This window comes from Haliotis asinina, chromosome 14, assembly GCF_037392515.1.
Source record: "Haliotis asinina isolate JCU_RB_2024 chromosome 14, JCU_Hal_asi_v2, whole genome shotgun sequence".
Taxonomy (NCBI): domain Eukaryota; kingdom Metazoa; phylum Mollusca; class Gastropoda; order Lepetellida; family Haliotidae; genus Haliotis; species Haliotis asinina.
The window spans coordinates 40,469,921-40,487,333 of record NC_090293.1 but is presented as its reverse complement, the minus strand read 5'-3'; the positions used below and the strand labels follow the sequence as shown (position 1 = coordinate 40,487,333).

The window sequence follows — 17,413 nt, the reverse complement described above, 5'->3', positions numbered from 1 at the left end:
GAAGCATTTTAGAAGATACTATATGATGAACATAGAGATTTTTCTGGGCTACATCTTCTTTTTATTCTGGAGTCCTACATTCCAGGGCTTGTTCCAGCCCCATTATCAGGTAGAACTGAACAGTTACTGTTAACTCTGCTGTGACTATGAAAAATCTCATCCTGGAAGGAACTCTACAACAGGAAACAATATCTGATTATGACTGTGGTCAACAGCCTTGAACAGAATGAGTTACTGGAAGTCATGTATCAAACTATTTATGATTTATATATTTCATCCAAGTAGACACACTATAGTATGTTGTACTCACAAGGACTCCGCGGCCACCACTCTCTCTGCCAGTCCATACAATCGCTCCCTGGACCGCAGGTCAACTATTGTAGACATGGAGGCTGGTGGAATCTTGTCCTGAAACACACATAAGCTACTCACCTGACTCACTGTACCCTCCCTTAACTTTAGAGCAAATCTCCTGACTCACTATACCTTCCCTTAACTTTACACCAAATCTCCTGACTCACTGTATCCTCCTTAGCTTTCCACCAAATCTGACTCGCTATTCCCTCCCTTAACATTACACCTAGTCTCCAGACACACCATACCCTCCCTTAACATTACACCTAATCTCTGGACTCACCATATCCTCCCTTAACATAATGCATAATCTGACTAAATTTATCCTCCCTCAACTTTACACCAAATCTCATTACTGACTATATCCTCCCTTACCTTTACCCCTAATTTCCTGACTCACCATGTTATCCTCTGACTCGACTGCCATGTTGCCAGGCATGTTTGACCCTGCTATCATCCTCTCGTGTATTCGATGTAGGGTTGTTCTTAAACGGTTGTTGACTGTCCGGTCATGGGACACATTCTGCAAAAGAATTGTCTGCGGTCATGAAGGTGTCAAACAACCACACCACAAGTCAGCAAACATATTAACAGCAGACATGATGTATTTTTCTGAATAAAATTATTATCTTATACTTATCCTGACTCATGTTTATTTGCTTGTCTCTCTCTTCTATCCAAAGTTTTAGTGGAACACTTGAAATCCTTTGAAGTTCGCTTCTTTAAAAGAGGACATAAAATCACCCATGAGTACCCTCACTTTCCCTATTTCTATATTTGGTGCCAATATTGGTCACATTATCGGCCATATTTGTCACTCTCCATACTTTTCGCTGCCCAAACACAAAGATTTACAGAAAGTTCAAGTGACATGAATGGGAGGTTGGGAGGGTTGACGTCATGAGTCAGGATAAGTACAAAATATCAATTTTATTAAGAAAATAACACATTTTCCCTAATCCTGACTAATGCTTATTTGCTTACAGTATCCGATGGAAAAGGTGGTAGGTCATGCCACTTCATGGATACTTCCTGCAAACCTTTCTGAACACACATACACACCACACCACACCCCAGGGAACTGTGACAACACTGTAATTCTCATGTCTAGCGATCGCTGCAAAAAGATTTGCCTCGCATTATGATGAATAAATTTTGACAAAACGTTCAAAAGTAGTCCCTGTGAATATTTAGAAGGGGAATTACACCACAGCAACTTTACTAAGACAACAGCTACATGAAAAAAATGGCAACATGCAAAATTCAAATCCTTTGATTCACACACTGGCTGAAGTGTATGATCCAATACCCATGTTTCAAACAGTTCAAAATTAACAATGAGGTGTTTGGTAAAATAAATACGCTGTTCACTGGTCTCGTGACCGTGAAATCATTTGCCCCCATGAGTACCCTCCTTTTCCTACATATCTGGTTCTAATATACTAAACTACTAAACAACATCTACATTTTTCATCTTACCATCCGCATCATATAAAATGAGAAGCATTCCCAATAATCTAGCATGACGTATCTGCATGAATGTGTCTCAAATACCGACAAGGAATATATCACTAGCAGAATTAAAATCACATCTACAGTCCTCTGGATACCAAGTTCTACTTGTGGAAGATGGAAGAAAGAAAGCAATGAACACAGACAGAGAGACACTGTTAAAAGTTCATGATAAACAAATAAATAACACTGTCAATCTGGAATATATATCAATACACAATCCCAAGAATCCAGAACTTTTTCATATCATAAGACAAAATGTTCCAATATTAAATGTTGATATTAAAATGAATCGGATTATTGCTTATGTAACTATGATAAAATGTAAATGCCAAAGCCATAACTTAAAACACATATTGACTCATGCCAAATTCAACTCATGTATTAAACCTACAGAATTCAGTGTCTCAAAATGTGAATGGGGATATTGTGGACCTTGTGAGTACATACTTGAAAGTTCATGTATAAAGGTCAAAAAGAGGAAACAACTATTTCATGTATGCTCTAACATGGACTGTTCCACAAAACATATTAGTTGTGTTATTATATGCCAAGGGTGTCATGAAGAATACATTGGACAGATAGAGTGCTTGAGGGACAGAATGCATGCCCATAAACAGTATATTAATGACCCTAAAACCAGGTGCATCCCCTTAAGTGCTCACATTGACAAATGTGCAGCAGGAAACAAAAAAAAATCTAAAACAATATCTTTTTATAAGATGAATACTAATGATGCCATGCAGTATAAAGCTAAAGAAAACTATTTCATTAAAGAATTGTGTCCATTGTTAAATCAGTAACGCAATGTATTTGAATTATTCTTGTGCTTCTAGTACTCTCAATTAAAGCAGCCATTTGTATACAGTTGCATTGTGATGTCATGACAAAAGTGACGATCTGTTTAACTGTAATAACTTCTCCCTGAAGATAAAAATATTGCAAAATAATGTATTTTGTGTCAAATGTTCAAAGGATGTCCGATCTAATGGTTCGTATTCCTCACTAGCGAGGTGTTGCAAAACAACATTAAGATCCCAAGCTGGGACTTTGAATTTCTGTTGTTGATCCTCTAATTAGAATGAGTGCAGTAATGCCAGTAATTCAGGAACTTTGGTCAGTTGGATGCCTGATTTCATGGGTACAGCTGTACTAAGCACTGCTGGATAGGTGAACAGAGTTGATAAATTTAATCGCCTTGTTTGACGCAGATGACATAAGTAACCTTCTACTTGAGGATGAGATGCTTTCGATGCAGTAAATCCTCTGCACTTTACATCAGCTTCAAATCGCTTCCATCTGTCATAATACAAATTGCACATAGATCTGCTTAGTGCTTAAAGTAATCGCTTTTGCCGCCCTTGCAGACTATCCTCATTTTTCCAAACATATTTTGGTACAATCAATACATGAAACTGAAATATTCCTGGATTCTTGTGCCCTTGTTTGGTGTGTGGATGTACTAACAGGTTCGTCCAATATAGTAGCCTCATTGTTGGATTTCCGGGTTTTTGAATATGTATGGGGAAATCACATCCTTGCTGGCCAAAGTAAGTAGTAGCTTTGTTGCTTGTTTGATATTTACTAGTACTTGTGGTATTACTGGCGGTGGGAATGTGCTGAGGGTGTCTGTTGCCCATACCAGAACATCTGGAACCGGAGAAACAAGCATCCTTATCTGATTGTTGAATCGGGTTCCAAATATATCTGTGAGTGGAGATCCTGTTCCAAGAGTGATGTGCTAAAACACTTCTCAGTGCAGCATCCATTCTGTTGGAGATGGTTGAATTGGCTGAGGGAGAGCATCTGCGAAAATGTTCCTCACTCCTGGAATATGACATGCTTTGATTTACATGTTCAACTCATCAACTATGCTGAAAAGTCAGTTGGAGCAGATTTAACAATCTTGTTGATTCTTGTTTGTTTATGTAATAAGCCGCTTTGGAGTTGTCTGTGTGGACCATGAGTATTGCATTTCTTAATGCTTTGTATTGCATTGATTATTGTCCTTATTTCCATCTGGTTAATGTGCAATCCACAATCCTGATTGGACCATGTCCCTTCCACCACTTTGCTGCTGAAGTGAACACCCCATCCTTGATGGAACGTGCCCATATAAAGATGAGTGTTGCCGTCCGGCTCTGATAAATAAGTCCCTGCATAGACATTCGATTCCTGAGTCCACCAGAGGAGACATGGTTTCAGATTCTCTGGTAACTGTATCGGGATCATGTTTGGTCAAATGTAGATTTTCAAACCGCTGAAGCAGCCTTAAATGTAACCTTCACGTGAGTGTCATATCCTGGGCTGAGGTCAGCAGTCCTAGCAGGCACTGACAATCACAGAGTTTCAGTGGAGAGAGTAGCACTTGAGATATTCTGGCTTGAATCTTGCTCCACCAATAGTTCCAAATCAACATATGGTTGGGGTTGTGTAATAACCGTATCCCCAGAAACTGCAGATCCTGTTTCGGTTTTAGTTCCGATTTCAGTAGACTGAGTAACCTTTCTAAATGAGTTAGTGGTTTGATTCTGAAGTCAAGATGTAGTCTGAGTTGACTGACTTCTTCTTGCACCTGAATCCTGATAAAAGGCACTGCATAGCCCTCAATGATGTAGATAACTTATTATAGGCTTTGCTATCCGTGTAAACAACCAAGGGGCCAACGAAATTCCAATTGGTAGAACATTCCATTGAAAATGGAGACCCTTGAATAGGAACCTTAGGTATTTCCTTGCCTGTGGATGTACAGGAACATGCAGATACACATCCTGCAGGTCTATGCTGGCTATGTAATCATGTAGACGAACGAAGTGCCAGAGAAGTGTTAAAGGTGAATCATTTTGAAACATTCAAGTTTGAGTTGACAATCTCAATTGAATCTCCTCATGGTGTAAATGAGTATGAACATTCCCTTGGAGTTCTTCTTTGGAACGAGGAAGATTTGCTCGCTCACCTTCTAAACACATCTCCCTTTGCGCACTATTATTCCTGCACGAATCATCATGTCAATAATCTTTGAACGCATTTCGTGAAGGCTTCCTATGTCTGTGCAAAGATTGATCCCTTTGATTCCTTGTTAAGAAATAATCCTGCGGTGAAAGGTACCTGTGTGCAAGTGTGGATTTCTAAATAAGGTGAAGATGAACTGATGACAAAGAGATCTTCTGTGTGGAGAAATTTTTCTACTGTGATGTTGAAAGTTGTTAGAATCTCCTCCTTGGACAATTACTTTTGAGCTGACATTTGTAAATATATTTGGACTCTGAGGTTATCAATGGGGATGACCTAGGAGAATGTATACATTCGTGCATGTCATCTTCAACATTCAACTGGGTTTGAGAATAAGATGTGTCTTCATGCATGACGGCAGCCGCCTTCTTGGCAACTCTCTCTTCCGCGAAGCATTGATCCATTAAGGACATCATGCCTTGCGTGAATTGTTCCATGAAGAGTCCAGGATCAAAATCCTGCACTGAACGCACAGACCTTCATGAAGGTGTATATTCTTGTGAGAATACTGATGCCTCTTCTGACCTACAATGTAGGTGCGCTGTATTGGGAGAGCTGCCATCCTTCCTTGAAGATGTCTGCGCTGAAGGTAAATTATCAGTTGATTAATACTGTGTAACAGTTTCAGTAGCAGTCCTTGCCTTCGCGGCAGGCTGTGAACTGTTGATGATACTTCTAGCAGAAGTACAGGAGGTTCATTAAACGTTTCCGCTTCACCAGGAGGATATCCTGCAGGAAGGAATGAGCCTTCACAGTAGATGATGATGATACAGATGATTCATTTGATGTATATCTCCTTGTAGCCAGTGCAGCATCTGTTACCAAATCAGTCATGCTCCTGAGATATGCCTGACATCTCACTAGAATTAGAAACATCAGATAAAGGGGAAGGAAGATATATTGATTAAATTCTTCAGATGATAAATGTTGACAAAGATCACAGCAGATGGTAAAAGCACATGCCATAGTGCAAGATGGACATAATCAGCAAGGATCAAACGCTGAAAAACAGTATCTACAATTCAAACAAGTTTTCATTAAAATGTAAACAAAGTATGAATCATGATTACAAGTTGCCAACACATATATAATACATAAATTATACAATTTTTGGGGGATACATCATACAATTAAATATACAGATCGAAAACCATATCCAGGAAAAAAATGGATAAAAATCCGAAATAAACAAGAGAAAAGTATCGTATAGGGATCCCAAGTTGACCACACAACCTTCCACTTGGGCGAAGGAGAGAGGGACAAATATGGCCAGTCATGTGACTAATATTGGTGCCAAATATGGAGCAAAGGGAGCGTACTGTTGGGTGAGTATGATTTTACTCTTTTTAAGAAAGGAGCTTCAAGGGATTTCTTGTGTTCCACTAAAACTTTTGATAGAAGAGGGAGACAACGGTAAGGAAAAATAGATATACTCACTGCGTCTGATCCAAAGAATGTATATACCTGAAAGAGAAAACGGATGCAAGGAATTTTGTAAATGTACCACTGGTGATGAAATAAAAGCAAATTTTAACAAAATGAAATTTGAAGCACAACTACCGCCTTACAGCTTTTTTAATTCAATGTCATGATGAATGCAGCATGACTACAATGAACGGTAACTAGTCACAAAGTTATCAATAGAAAGGCTTTTACATCTGAAGCATCATGGCAGACAATGTTTTTGATATGTTAACCTCAATAAGTATGCTATACTTACAGTATAGAGTATGTAATCAAAGAGTTGAGCTGTACAACTTATCACATCATAAGCGATGGGTTTCAAGACTGCCATCATCTGGAGATATTTACCTACAACAGAGATTAACTAAGTTGACGACACATAAAAAAAAAATTAGATAATTAGGACAAGAAACAATTCATGGGACCTGACATGTCAACACTTATAGTGATAAGCTGTCGTACCAATAACCCGCAGAACGTTGAGCGTTGTGTTGCTGATGATAGGTGTGTGTTTCTGCTTCCTCCCATGACTTGACCGCTGACGTGTATATCTGACAAAATACAATCATGGCATGCAATTACAATCATGCTTTCATCCAGACACAATATGAATACCTCTTTAGAGTTCAAGGTATATTCAATAACACAGTGTTTAATTGCTTACAGACAATGTCCAGTTGGAACCTTAACAATAATGTAACCTGGCAGTGTAATTTATGGACTAACATTATTTTAATGGTAAGACATTTTGCTCTTTAAGATTTAGTACAAGATTAAAATACGGTCACAAAAAAATAATTTTCTGAATAAAATTGATATTTTATGTGTATCTTGATTCATACTTATTTGCTTATCTCCTCCCTCTATGTGAAGATAATGGAACACTAAAAATCCCTTGAAGTTCCCTTCTTTTGAAGCGGACATACAATTACCGTCATCCACAGGAAGCCTCCCCGTTTCCTGCCACATCAGGCACATGACCTGTGCCTTTGTGGAACAGTTACTTGTTGTGGTACAACAAGTGGCCCAAACTGGTGAATGCCAGCGACGTCCTCAGTGGTGATAATACAAGACACTATTATGGATGACAACTTCTTTAATTCTTTTAACACGACGTTTCAAGGCTAATTCTTGCCCCTTATCTCCTCAGGTGGATCCTGACGAAGGGGCAAGAATTAGCCTTGAAACGTCGTGTTAAAAGCATTAAAGAAGTTGTCATCCACAATAGTGTCTTGTATTACCTCACCAACTTCTAAATGCCTTTGAAGAATTTCTCAGTGGTGATGTCTCGTAGGTAGTGGTTGGCGAACACTGTGGATGATCTCCAAAAGCAGCCCTCCATTATTATTTTAAGTGAGCTGTTTCCATGTAGAGCGGGTGTTGATGCCATGGCTCTTAATTCATGTGGATTGGAGGCTCATGGAGGTTCTAGTCCTGATGCTTCATAGGCCGTCAGGATGAATAGATGCTTGAGCTCTTGTCTCCTCGACTTAGTTCACTGAAGATATATTTTCAATGCTCTAACTGGGCATAATGATAAACCCTGGGTATCATGTAACCCAAGGACTGTCAATAATGTACTGTCAACAAGGCAGTCACTTTTTGGTGATAAAATCCCATTGCAGTCCTTGGTGTGCAATCTCACGATGATCGGTGTCGAATCGTGTGCGACTGAAGTCCAGAGCATTTATTTCTGACATCTGTGCTACTTTAGCTATGGCGAGTAGAAACAGTGTTGTCTGTGTCAACAGTTCGAAGGATGTCCGGTCTAGAGGCTCATAAGTGTCACTGGTGAGATGATGAAGTACAAGATTCAAGTTCCAAGCTGGAGAAAAATCTGCATTGTTGGTCTCCAAGTTTGAACGAGCATAGTAGGGCGAAAGTGGTATTTTCGTCAGCTTGACCCCAGATCTCCTGGTGACGACAGCTGTGTGCCGCTAATTAGGTCGATTGTGCAGAACCTTTAAGTCCTCTAGAATTGTGTAGGTGACATAAGTAGTCCGCTACTTGAGGATGTGTGGCTTTTTGTTGCAGTGAAGCCCTTCTGCTTGGTATGCCTTAAATCGAGTCCATTTATCGTTGCATGGGAGCAAGTTACTAGGTCTACGTAGAGCTAAGGTGACTGCCCTTGATGCTCTGGCAAAATATCCTCGATGTATCAAGCAGTCTTTGATATGATCCATACATGTAGTTGGAATGATGTCCAAGAGCTTATTTGGTGTGCAGATGAACGAGTAAGTTCTTTCATTTTGGGAATCTCAATGATGGTTGTTCCTCAGTGAGTACTGGAAACCATTCTCTCCCTGGGCATTAAATTGTGACATAAGTCAGTTGCAGCATTGTTGTCTGTTTATCTTACCAATGACCCTCGGAGGCGGGAATGTGTAAGCATTCATTGCTTCCCATGAGATGCTGAGAGCGACTGTTGCCCCTTCAAACAGAACCAGTACTGGAGATAAGGATGTTGGTATCTGTTGAACCCAGTGGTACATAGGTCTATTTGCGGTGATACAATTGTCTGACTGATGAATCAAAATGCCTCCTGATGTAGAGATTCAAGTCGTCGACAATATCGAAGAGTTGAAAACTTAGCCGTAGCAGATTGAGAGATCATGTTGACTATTTATGTAGAACGCTACAGTGGAGTTGTCAGTGTGGACCATCAGTAGTCTGTTCCTCAATGTGGTTGACATAGAGATGACTGTTACAGTTAAGCTCTGTCAACTACATGTATGTCTCTGCAGTGTTGTAATGGGTGAAGCTGTAGTCTTTCCCTTCGGGCCAGGTGCTGAAGTGAGTAGAAGCAGACGACACTGCCATTGTTGTCGTGGTAACAGAGAGAGTAGAACTGACTTAAATATTGTATCAACACTTTTTCGTTGCGAAGATTTTCCTTCCCATGCTAAAAGGGTTGTTTACAGCTGTAGATGATTTCCTGACTCGAAGTCAATAGCCACATTCTGTGCAGGGCGTTGTCTTTCGAAGGTCAATCAGACTGCTGATGTGACATCACTGGTGTTACCGTCATTATCTTATACAGATTTTGCAAGGCGAATTCCCACACTTCCTCATGGTGGTACAAGTTAACTGTAGTTACCGGGTTCCATGAAATGTCAAATTAATCTTGTTGAATTTCTCGCTGCTGATGCACATCCTGATGTTAGTGCTAGATGCTTGAAAATGAATAGTTGATCCGTCTTTGAAGCAAGCAAAGTAGATACATCATCTTATCTTCTTCGCAGTTGGAAAATTATATATAGGTTTAAATGGTGAATGTTGGTATGCTGATTTGTAGATAAGTTGTCCGGTACCATAAAGGAAGGGCGAGATGTCAACTCGGCATAGATCATCTTGTAGGTGAGGACTTCATAGGACTCCTTGAAGCAGTGAGGTCTAGCCCAATCGTAATCCAAGATGTAAGCTGTCAACTCTCCGATGAGTCATCTCTATTCTTCCACAAATGTATTCATGAGTGGTCCGAAAGGGTTAGTTTAATGTTGTCCCTGTACCGAACGTTGGAGTGACCATAAAGTCTACATGCATCCCTGGAGTGGTCGTCATTCTGTGAATGCTTCCACGTAGGTCTGTGTGTGGAGACCACATCTGATGAAAATGATGACGTCTGTGACGATTGTGGGATGCAGTCGGTGTAACCTTACGGCTGTTGCAGTAAACATGCATGCATGCACTCACTGAATTGATGAAGAGGGCATCCTCTACAGTGATATCTCTTATCAAGATGATAAAGCCGATGGTGAATGATACAGCTGATGGTTGAGATCTTCGTCTAAAGTGCATCGAGATGTTGCAGCTGATGGTGAAGACCGTCTTCATCCGATGGACCTGTTGCGGCTATTGAATCATCACAAAGGTGACTGTAATAGTTGTTCAAATGCTGCGGTGGCTGTAGATTTGCAGAGGCATCCGGTGTGTTGAGTGTGGATGTTGTCGATGTTTGTTGCTTTGAAGGCTTCAGCGTTGTTGTAGATGCAGTAGATGAAGGTCTAGCAGATGCTGCATGTTGTGTTGATTGCCTGAAGCTCTGTACCTCAGGTAGTAGGAGTCAAGAATTGTCATAGATGTCTCGTTCGTCGGGAGGGATGATATCATTGCTGAAGGCTCTCATAGAAGAGCTGGTTCATTGTTTCAGTATTAAGTAGTTAAAGACTAGTCTTGGAAGATGTGGATCACTTCCACTCTTTGGTTGAGATAACTCTTTGGTTTGAGATGAAATCGATTCTGACGATGACCTCTTCTGGGACTAGGGCCTAGACTCCAAATTATCCCGATAGCAACCCCAGGGTATGTCTGGTGATTCATCGTAATCCTGAATATTAGCAGTAGTTAGCACATGGCTACCAGACGCAATTAGAATTGAATTGTCAGATATGACATTAGAGAGCCGATGGAAAATATTTTTAGCACCTATTTGAACAGTAAAAAATTACAAACAAAATACTTACCAAGTTCACATTGAACACTGGAAGAATATATAATCGTGCCAGTAGGACATAATAACATATGTGTAAATTTATCCACAATTTCATATCGTAATGATAATTAATACAGACCAAAGCTGTATACAGCTAAATTTTGTGTAAAGGACCAACATATAAAAGGGTATTAAATGCTGAATAGGGACTCAAGTTGACTCCAACCGTCTAATCAGGCAATGGAGGAGAGAGAGGCCAATGTAGGGGAAATGGGGAGGCTTCCTGTGGGTGAGTGTATTGTACATCCACTTCAAAAGAAGGGAACTTCAAGGGATTTCAAGTGGTCCACCATCTTTGCATTGAGGGAGGAGATAAGCAAATAAGCATGAGTTAGGATAATTATTTGTTGTCACGAATATATTACTATCTAATGTAAGCAATGGTGTTGAAGATATGTTACAGTGATGCTTCTGGAGTCAGCGAAGGCTAAGTTTGGAGGTGAATATTTGTATCACACAATCTGACTATGTCAGACCTACACCCGCAGCAGAGACATGCAGATCATTCTGTGATCCACAGTGGATATATTTGGTCACCAGCACTGACCTGTGGGACCTTGTCTCTCCTGTCAGCTCATCGATGTAATCCTGTTTCAGTTCTTCAGCTACATCAGAGTCACTGTCTGAATCTCTGTAGCCGTCGTCATCCTTCTCCTGCCAGACACAGAAAATGTAGCTAAAATCCCTTATCTTTCTTTGTAAATCAAATCACACAACCTGCTTCATCCACAAGATATCACATAGCCTTCATCACACTTCTTCCTACTACTCCACCCCAATTGGACAAAACATCTCTCAACCATACCACCCTTCTAGATAACACACCTGCATGTATAAAGTGCCATCTTATGCCTGAAAACACTTCTTGGAACACCCTTAGAATACAGCAGCACAACTAACTTGTGAGGATGTTCTTTGCCATAGGTCACGACTGTGACATAACAGAAATGAATGGAAAGAGTCAAATAGGTCATGGATAATTACGAAAGTTACGGGTAGACTTGGTGTTGTGTGATTTTAATCTACAGATTTTAATCTACTCATCCTATTACATATTCTACAAGATACCATGTGGTGTCAAGTGAGCCCATATGGCTTAACTAAAAACAGTTGTTGATGTCAGGTGGCAGACCCAACACCCACCATAGATAAAATATCTCTATGTTGTACAACACACCCTGGATAACACATCTCTCTACTACACTGCCCATACTGGATAACATATGTCTATATTATACATCATACCCTGGATAACACATCTCTATACTGTACCACCCATCCTGCATAACACATCTCTATACTGTATAACACACCCCGGATAACACATCTCTATATTGTACCACCCACTGTGGATAACATATCACTATACTGTACCATCAACCCTTGATAGAACATCTCTGTATTGTACAACACATCCTTGATAACACAGCTATCTAATGTTCCAAATATACAAGCGAGTTTACCTGTCTACAGTTCTACGATTCCTAGAGAACACATCTCTTTACTGGGTCACTTACACAAGCTAGTTCACCTGTCTACAGTCCTACCTCTTGTAAGTCACATGTCTCTGTACTGTGGCACTACCCTGTCCACAAAGTGAACTTATTGCTTAGCATGACTATGATCACTACATGAAACCGGCTCCTGGATAACACATATCTCCACCAGGCTAACAACCATCTCTCATATGTACATGACTTGACTGTGCCACCTACCCCAACACTTGAGAAGACATCTTCCTGCTCATCCTCATCCTGCTGTATGTCAAAAGGACTTCCTTCTTCCAAGAAACGTGAGAAGTAGCCACTGCTCTGTAGTGACGTGTCATTGATCCTGTCTAATCCAGATATCTTGTCCACATCTACGGCAGGTGTCACCACAGACTTCATCTTAAGCTTCCAGTTCCGCAAGAACCTGAATTCCTGAAAAGAGACAATAAATGAAGGTAGTAATGCGGACAACAGACACCAATATTCGTCTACATCAAGAATATCACAGTTAAACAAGACCAAACATACCAGAAGCTGAAGAATGTTAAAATTGGACTTCACAGGACACAATTCCCAGCCTTCATTTTCGAGGAACATCCTCAGTTCATCGAGCCGTGCCCTGTTAAACAGATCATATAGCTGAGCAAATGTGAATTCAGGGACAAGAAGATAGATGTACTGAAGGGAAGAAAGACACAATTATAATCTGCATACTGATAATGAAATGATAATGAAAAAGCACTTCATGGCAGATAATGAACTTTGAACTTAATATCCCAATATTTACCGATGATGATTTCTGAAGTAGTTCAGACTCTGCTGTTTGAGAGAATCCTGCAGACCCTCAGACTTGCTGTCACAAAACTCCTCCCCTATCTCGATCATCCTGTGGAGAAAAAGACATTGATGATTGCAGCAGTTACTACAGTACCAAAACTTTATTATCCACAACATTCATTGTATATGAGTTCATAAGAACGTAAACAAAGGACAAATACAATTAGCAGAGAAACACACTTCTGAGTTTGGGCTACAAACCAACTGTAAGTAACTGTTAACTTCAGAAACTCTATCATGTTTACATTCTAATCTGCACACCTTACAATTCAAAACAGTCTGTCAACTCAGCAATATGCTGGGTGGGGAGATAGCCTAGTGATTGAGGTGTTCACTTGTCACGCTAAATATCTGGGTTCGATTCTCCATATGGGCACTATGCATGAAGCCCATTTATGGTGTTCCCTGTCGTGATTTTGCTGGAATAATCCTAAAAGCAGTGTAAAACTCACTCGCTTTAACATGCTAGGTGTGAATAATGTTTTGTATTTCTATCACCACTGAATTGGTGATATCACTCGCTGGAATATGTCAGCTGGACAGCCAAGGTTTATGGTGGGTATTAGTGATTCACAACAACTCAGTATACATTACACTAGAATTCTGTAGAGAATGTTCAGATTAAGAATGGAGATTTTATGGATATCAACTTCTTTATGAGAGAACACAACGTTTCGGAGTTAATGCTTACTCCTTCATCAGGTGATTGAGAAAGGGATACAGAGGTGTATTTATATGTACAGGTAAAACAATAACAAAGTAACAAGTGGAATGAGTTAACGAAAGCTAGTATAAACAAGCACTGATAGGAAGCCGATAGTTAAGATAACAATGATGGAAGCCAATGGTAATGCATTACAGTTGATTGGATATGTTTACATAACATGATTGGGGATAAGGGTGGAAGCCAATGGTGATACATTACGCATGATAGGATGATGTACATAACACACGATAGGGGGTGAGCATGTTTACATGAGGATTGGTGATGTACAAACACAAGTATGTACTCGGGTAGATAGGCTATACATGAATTACATAGATAGAATGTACACAGGTAGATGAGATTAATTTATCAATAAGTCCCAGGCACTTGGTAGGTACACTCCTTGGTCGCGGTTGATGGCTGGTTTCTGTCTCCGGATCTCGATGGCCTCTTGCAGTTTCCTTTGGCGCCAGTTGTTGTTGTTGGTAGATAGTATCCTAGTGTCCTCCCATCGAATTGAGTGTTCAGGGTTCTTGAGTATGTGTTCAGAGATGGCCGAATGATGGCCGAATGATGGCCGAACACCAGATTGAAGGAACATCAGACCTCAGTCAGGAAACTCGACCAGAAATCGGCCATCTCTGAGCACATACTCAAGAACCCTGAACACTCAATTCGATGGGAGGACACTAGGATACTATCTACCAACAACAACAACTGGCGCCAAAGGAAACTGCAAGAGGCCATCGAGATCCGGAGACAGAAACCAGCCATCAACCGCGACCAAGGAGTGTACCTACCAAGTGCCTGGGACTTATTGATAAATTAATCTCATCTACCTGTGTACATTCTATCTATGTAATTCATGTATAGCCTATCTACCCGAGTACATACTTGTGTTTGTACATCACCAATCCTCATGTAAACATGCTCACCCCCTATCGTGTGTTATGTACATCATCCTATCATGCGTAATGTATCACCATTGGCTTCCACCCTTATCCCCAATCATGTTATGTAAACATATCCAATCAACTGTAATGCATTACCATTGGCTTCCATCATTGTTATCTTAACTATCGGCTTCCTATCAGTGCTTGTTTATACTAGCTTTCGTTAACTCATTCCACTTGTTACTTTGTTATTGTTTTACCTGTACATATAAATACACCTCTGTATCCCTTTCTCAATCACCTGATGAAGGAGTAAGCATTAACTCCGAAACGTTGTGTTCTCTCATAAAGAAGTTGATATCCATAAAATCTTCATTCTTATGTATTTTCACTTCTAAATGACATTCAAAGACTTAATGTTCAGATTACTTATGTACACACCTATTTATGATATCAAGGACTTTGATGAACTCTTCTAGCTTGAAGACAGACAAGTCAGTACCAAGGATGAATGTCTTCACCTTCTGTTGAACATCTTGCCAGATACGGCCTCGACCGTACTCTAACTTTTGCATCACATAGCGACGGTTGAATGTAGCTTCCACGCTGCTGCCACCAGTCTCACCTGGAAAACACGCTACACAACTAAACACACTGTCCTGAAAATACAAAACTGACACTGTCAGGTACACCGCTTTGATGGTTTCAATCTGCTACATGTGGGTAATGGTGTCCGGTACATGAGCCTAATGGTGTCAGGTACATGTTGATGATGGGGTCTGTTACATGAGGGTGATGGTGTCTGGTACATGTTGATGATGGTGTCTGGTACATGTGGGTGATGGTGTCTGGTACGTGGGTAATGGTGTCTGTTACATGTGGGTGATGGTGTCTGTTACATGTGGGTGATGGTGTCTGGTACATGTGTGTAATGGTGTCTGGTACATGTGGGTAATGGTGTCTGGTACATGTGTGTAATGGTGTCTGGTACATGTGGGTAATGGTGTCTGGTACATGTGGGTGATGGTGTCTGTCACATGAGGGTGATGGTGTCTGGTACATGTTGATGATGGTGTTGATGATGGTGTCTGGTACATGTGGGTAATGGTGCCTGGTACATGTGTGTAATGGTGTCTGGTACGTGGGTAATGGTGTCTGTTACATGTGGGTGATGGTGTCTGTTACATGTGGGTGATGGTGTCTGGTACATGTGTGTAATGGTGTCTGGTACATGTGGGTGATGGTGTCTGGTACATGTTGATGATGGTGTTGATGATGGTGTCTGGTACATGTGGGTAATGGTGTCTGGTACATGTGGGTGATGGTGTCTGGTACATGTTGATGATGGTGTCTGGTACATGTGGGTGATGGTGTCTGGTACATGTTGATGATGGTGTCTGGTACGTGGGTAATGGTGTCTGTTACATGTGGGTGATGGTGTCTGGTACATGTTGATGATGGTGTCTGGTACATGTGGGTGATGGTGTCTGGTACGTGGGTAATGGTGTCTGTTACATGTGGGTGATGGTGTCTGGTACATGTTGATGATGGTGTCTGGTACATGTGGGTGATGGTGTCTGGTACGTGGGTAATGGTGTCTGTTACATGTGGGTGATGGTGTCTGTTACATGTGGGTGATGGTGTCTGGTACGTGGGTAATGGTGTCTGTTACATGTGGGTGATGGTGTCTGTTACATGAGGGTGATGGTGTCTGGTACATGTGTGTAATGGTGTCTGGTACATGTGGGTAATGGTGTCTGGTACATGTTGATGATGGGGTCTGTTACATGAGGGTGATGGTGTCTGGTACATGTTGATGATGGTGTCTGGTACATGTGGGTGATGGTGTCTGGTACGTGGGTAATGGTGTCTGTTACATGTGGGTGATGGTGTCTGTTACATGTGGGTGATGGTGTCTGGTACGTGGGTAATGGTGTCTGTTACATGTGGGTGATGGTGTCTGTTACATGAGGGTGATGGTGTCTGGTACGTGGGTAATGGTGTCTGTTACATGTGGGTGATGGTGTCTGTTACATGTGGGTGATGGTGTCTGGTACATGTGTGTAATGGTGTCTGGTACATGTGGGTAATGGTGTCTGGTACATGTGTGTAATGGTGTCTGGTACATGTGGGTGATGGTGTCTGGTACATGTGGGTGATGGTGTCTGTCACATGAGGGTGATGGTGTCTGGTACATGTTGATGATGGTGTTGATGATGGTGTCTGGTACATGTGGGTAATGGTGCCTGGTACATGTGTGTAATGGTGTCTGGTACGTGGGTAATGGTGTCTGTTACATGTGGGTGATGGTGTCTGTTACATGAGGGTGATGGTGTCTGGTACATGTGTGTAATGGTGTCTGGTACATGTGGGTAATGGTGTCTGGTACATGTTGATGATGGGGTCTGTTACATGAGGGTGATGGTGTCTGGTACATGTTGATGATGGTGTCTGGTACATGTGGGTGATGGTGTCTGGTACGTGGGTAATGGTGTCTGTTACATGTGGGTGATGGTGTCTGTTACATGTGGGTGATGGTGTCTGGTACGTGGGTAATGGTGTCTGTTACATGTGGGTGATGGTGTCTGTTACATGAGGGTGATGGTGTCTGGTACATGTGTGTAATGGTGTCTGGTACATGTGGGTAATGGTG

At 41.1% G+C, this 17,413-nt stretch overlaps 1 protein-coding gene across 1 annotated transcript in view; it reads right to left on the bottom strand.

Annotated features, from left to right (window-relative positions):
• Positions 1–17,413, bottom strand: part of LOC137261318 (syndetin-like) — a 57,697-nt gene that overhangs the window by 12,800 nt on the left and 27,484 nt on the right. Inside the window, exons 12-21 of the mRNA XM_067799051.1 lie at positions 15,202–15,385; positions 13,112–13,210; positions 12,853–12,943; positions 12,550–12,756; positions 11,382–11,488; positions 6,805–6,893; positions 6,599–6,690; positions 6,316–6,342; positions 755–877; positions 311–408 (exon numbers count right to left, since the gene is read on the bottom strand). Coding sequence (XP_067655152.1) covers positions 311–408; positions 755–877; positions 6,316–6,342; positions 6,599–6,690; positions 6,805–6,893; positions 11,382–11,488; positions 12,550–12,756; positions 12,853–12,943; positions 13,112–13,210; positions 15,202–15,385 — 1,117 coding nt within the window. The remainder of the gene's footprint in view (positions 1–310; positions 409–754; positions 878–6,315; positions 6,343–6,598; positions 6,691–6,804; positions 6,894–11,381; positions 11,489–12,549; positions 12,757–12,852; positions 12,944–13,111; positions 13,211–15,201; positions 15,386–17,413) is intronic.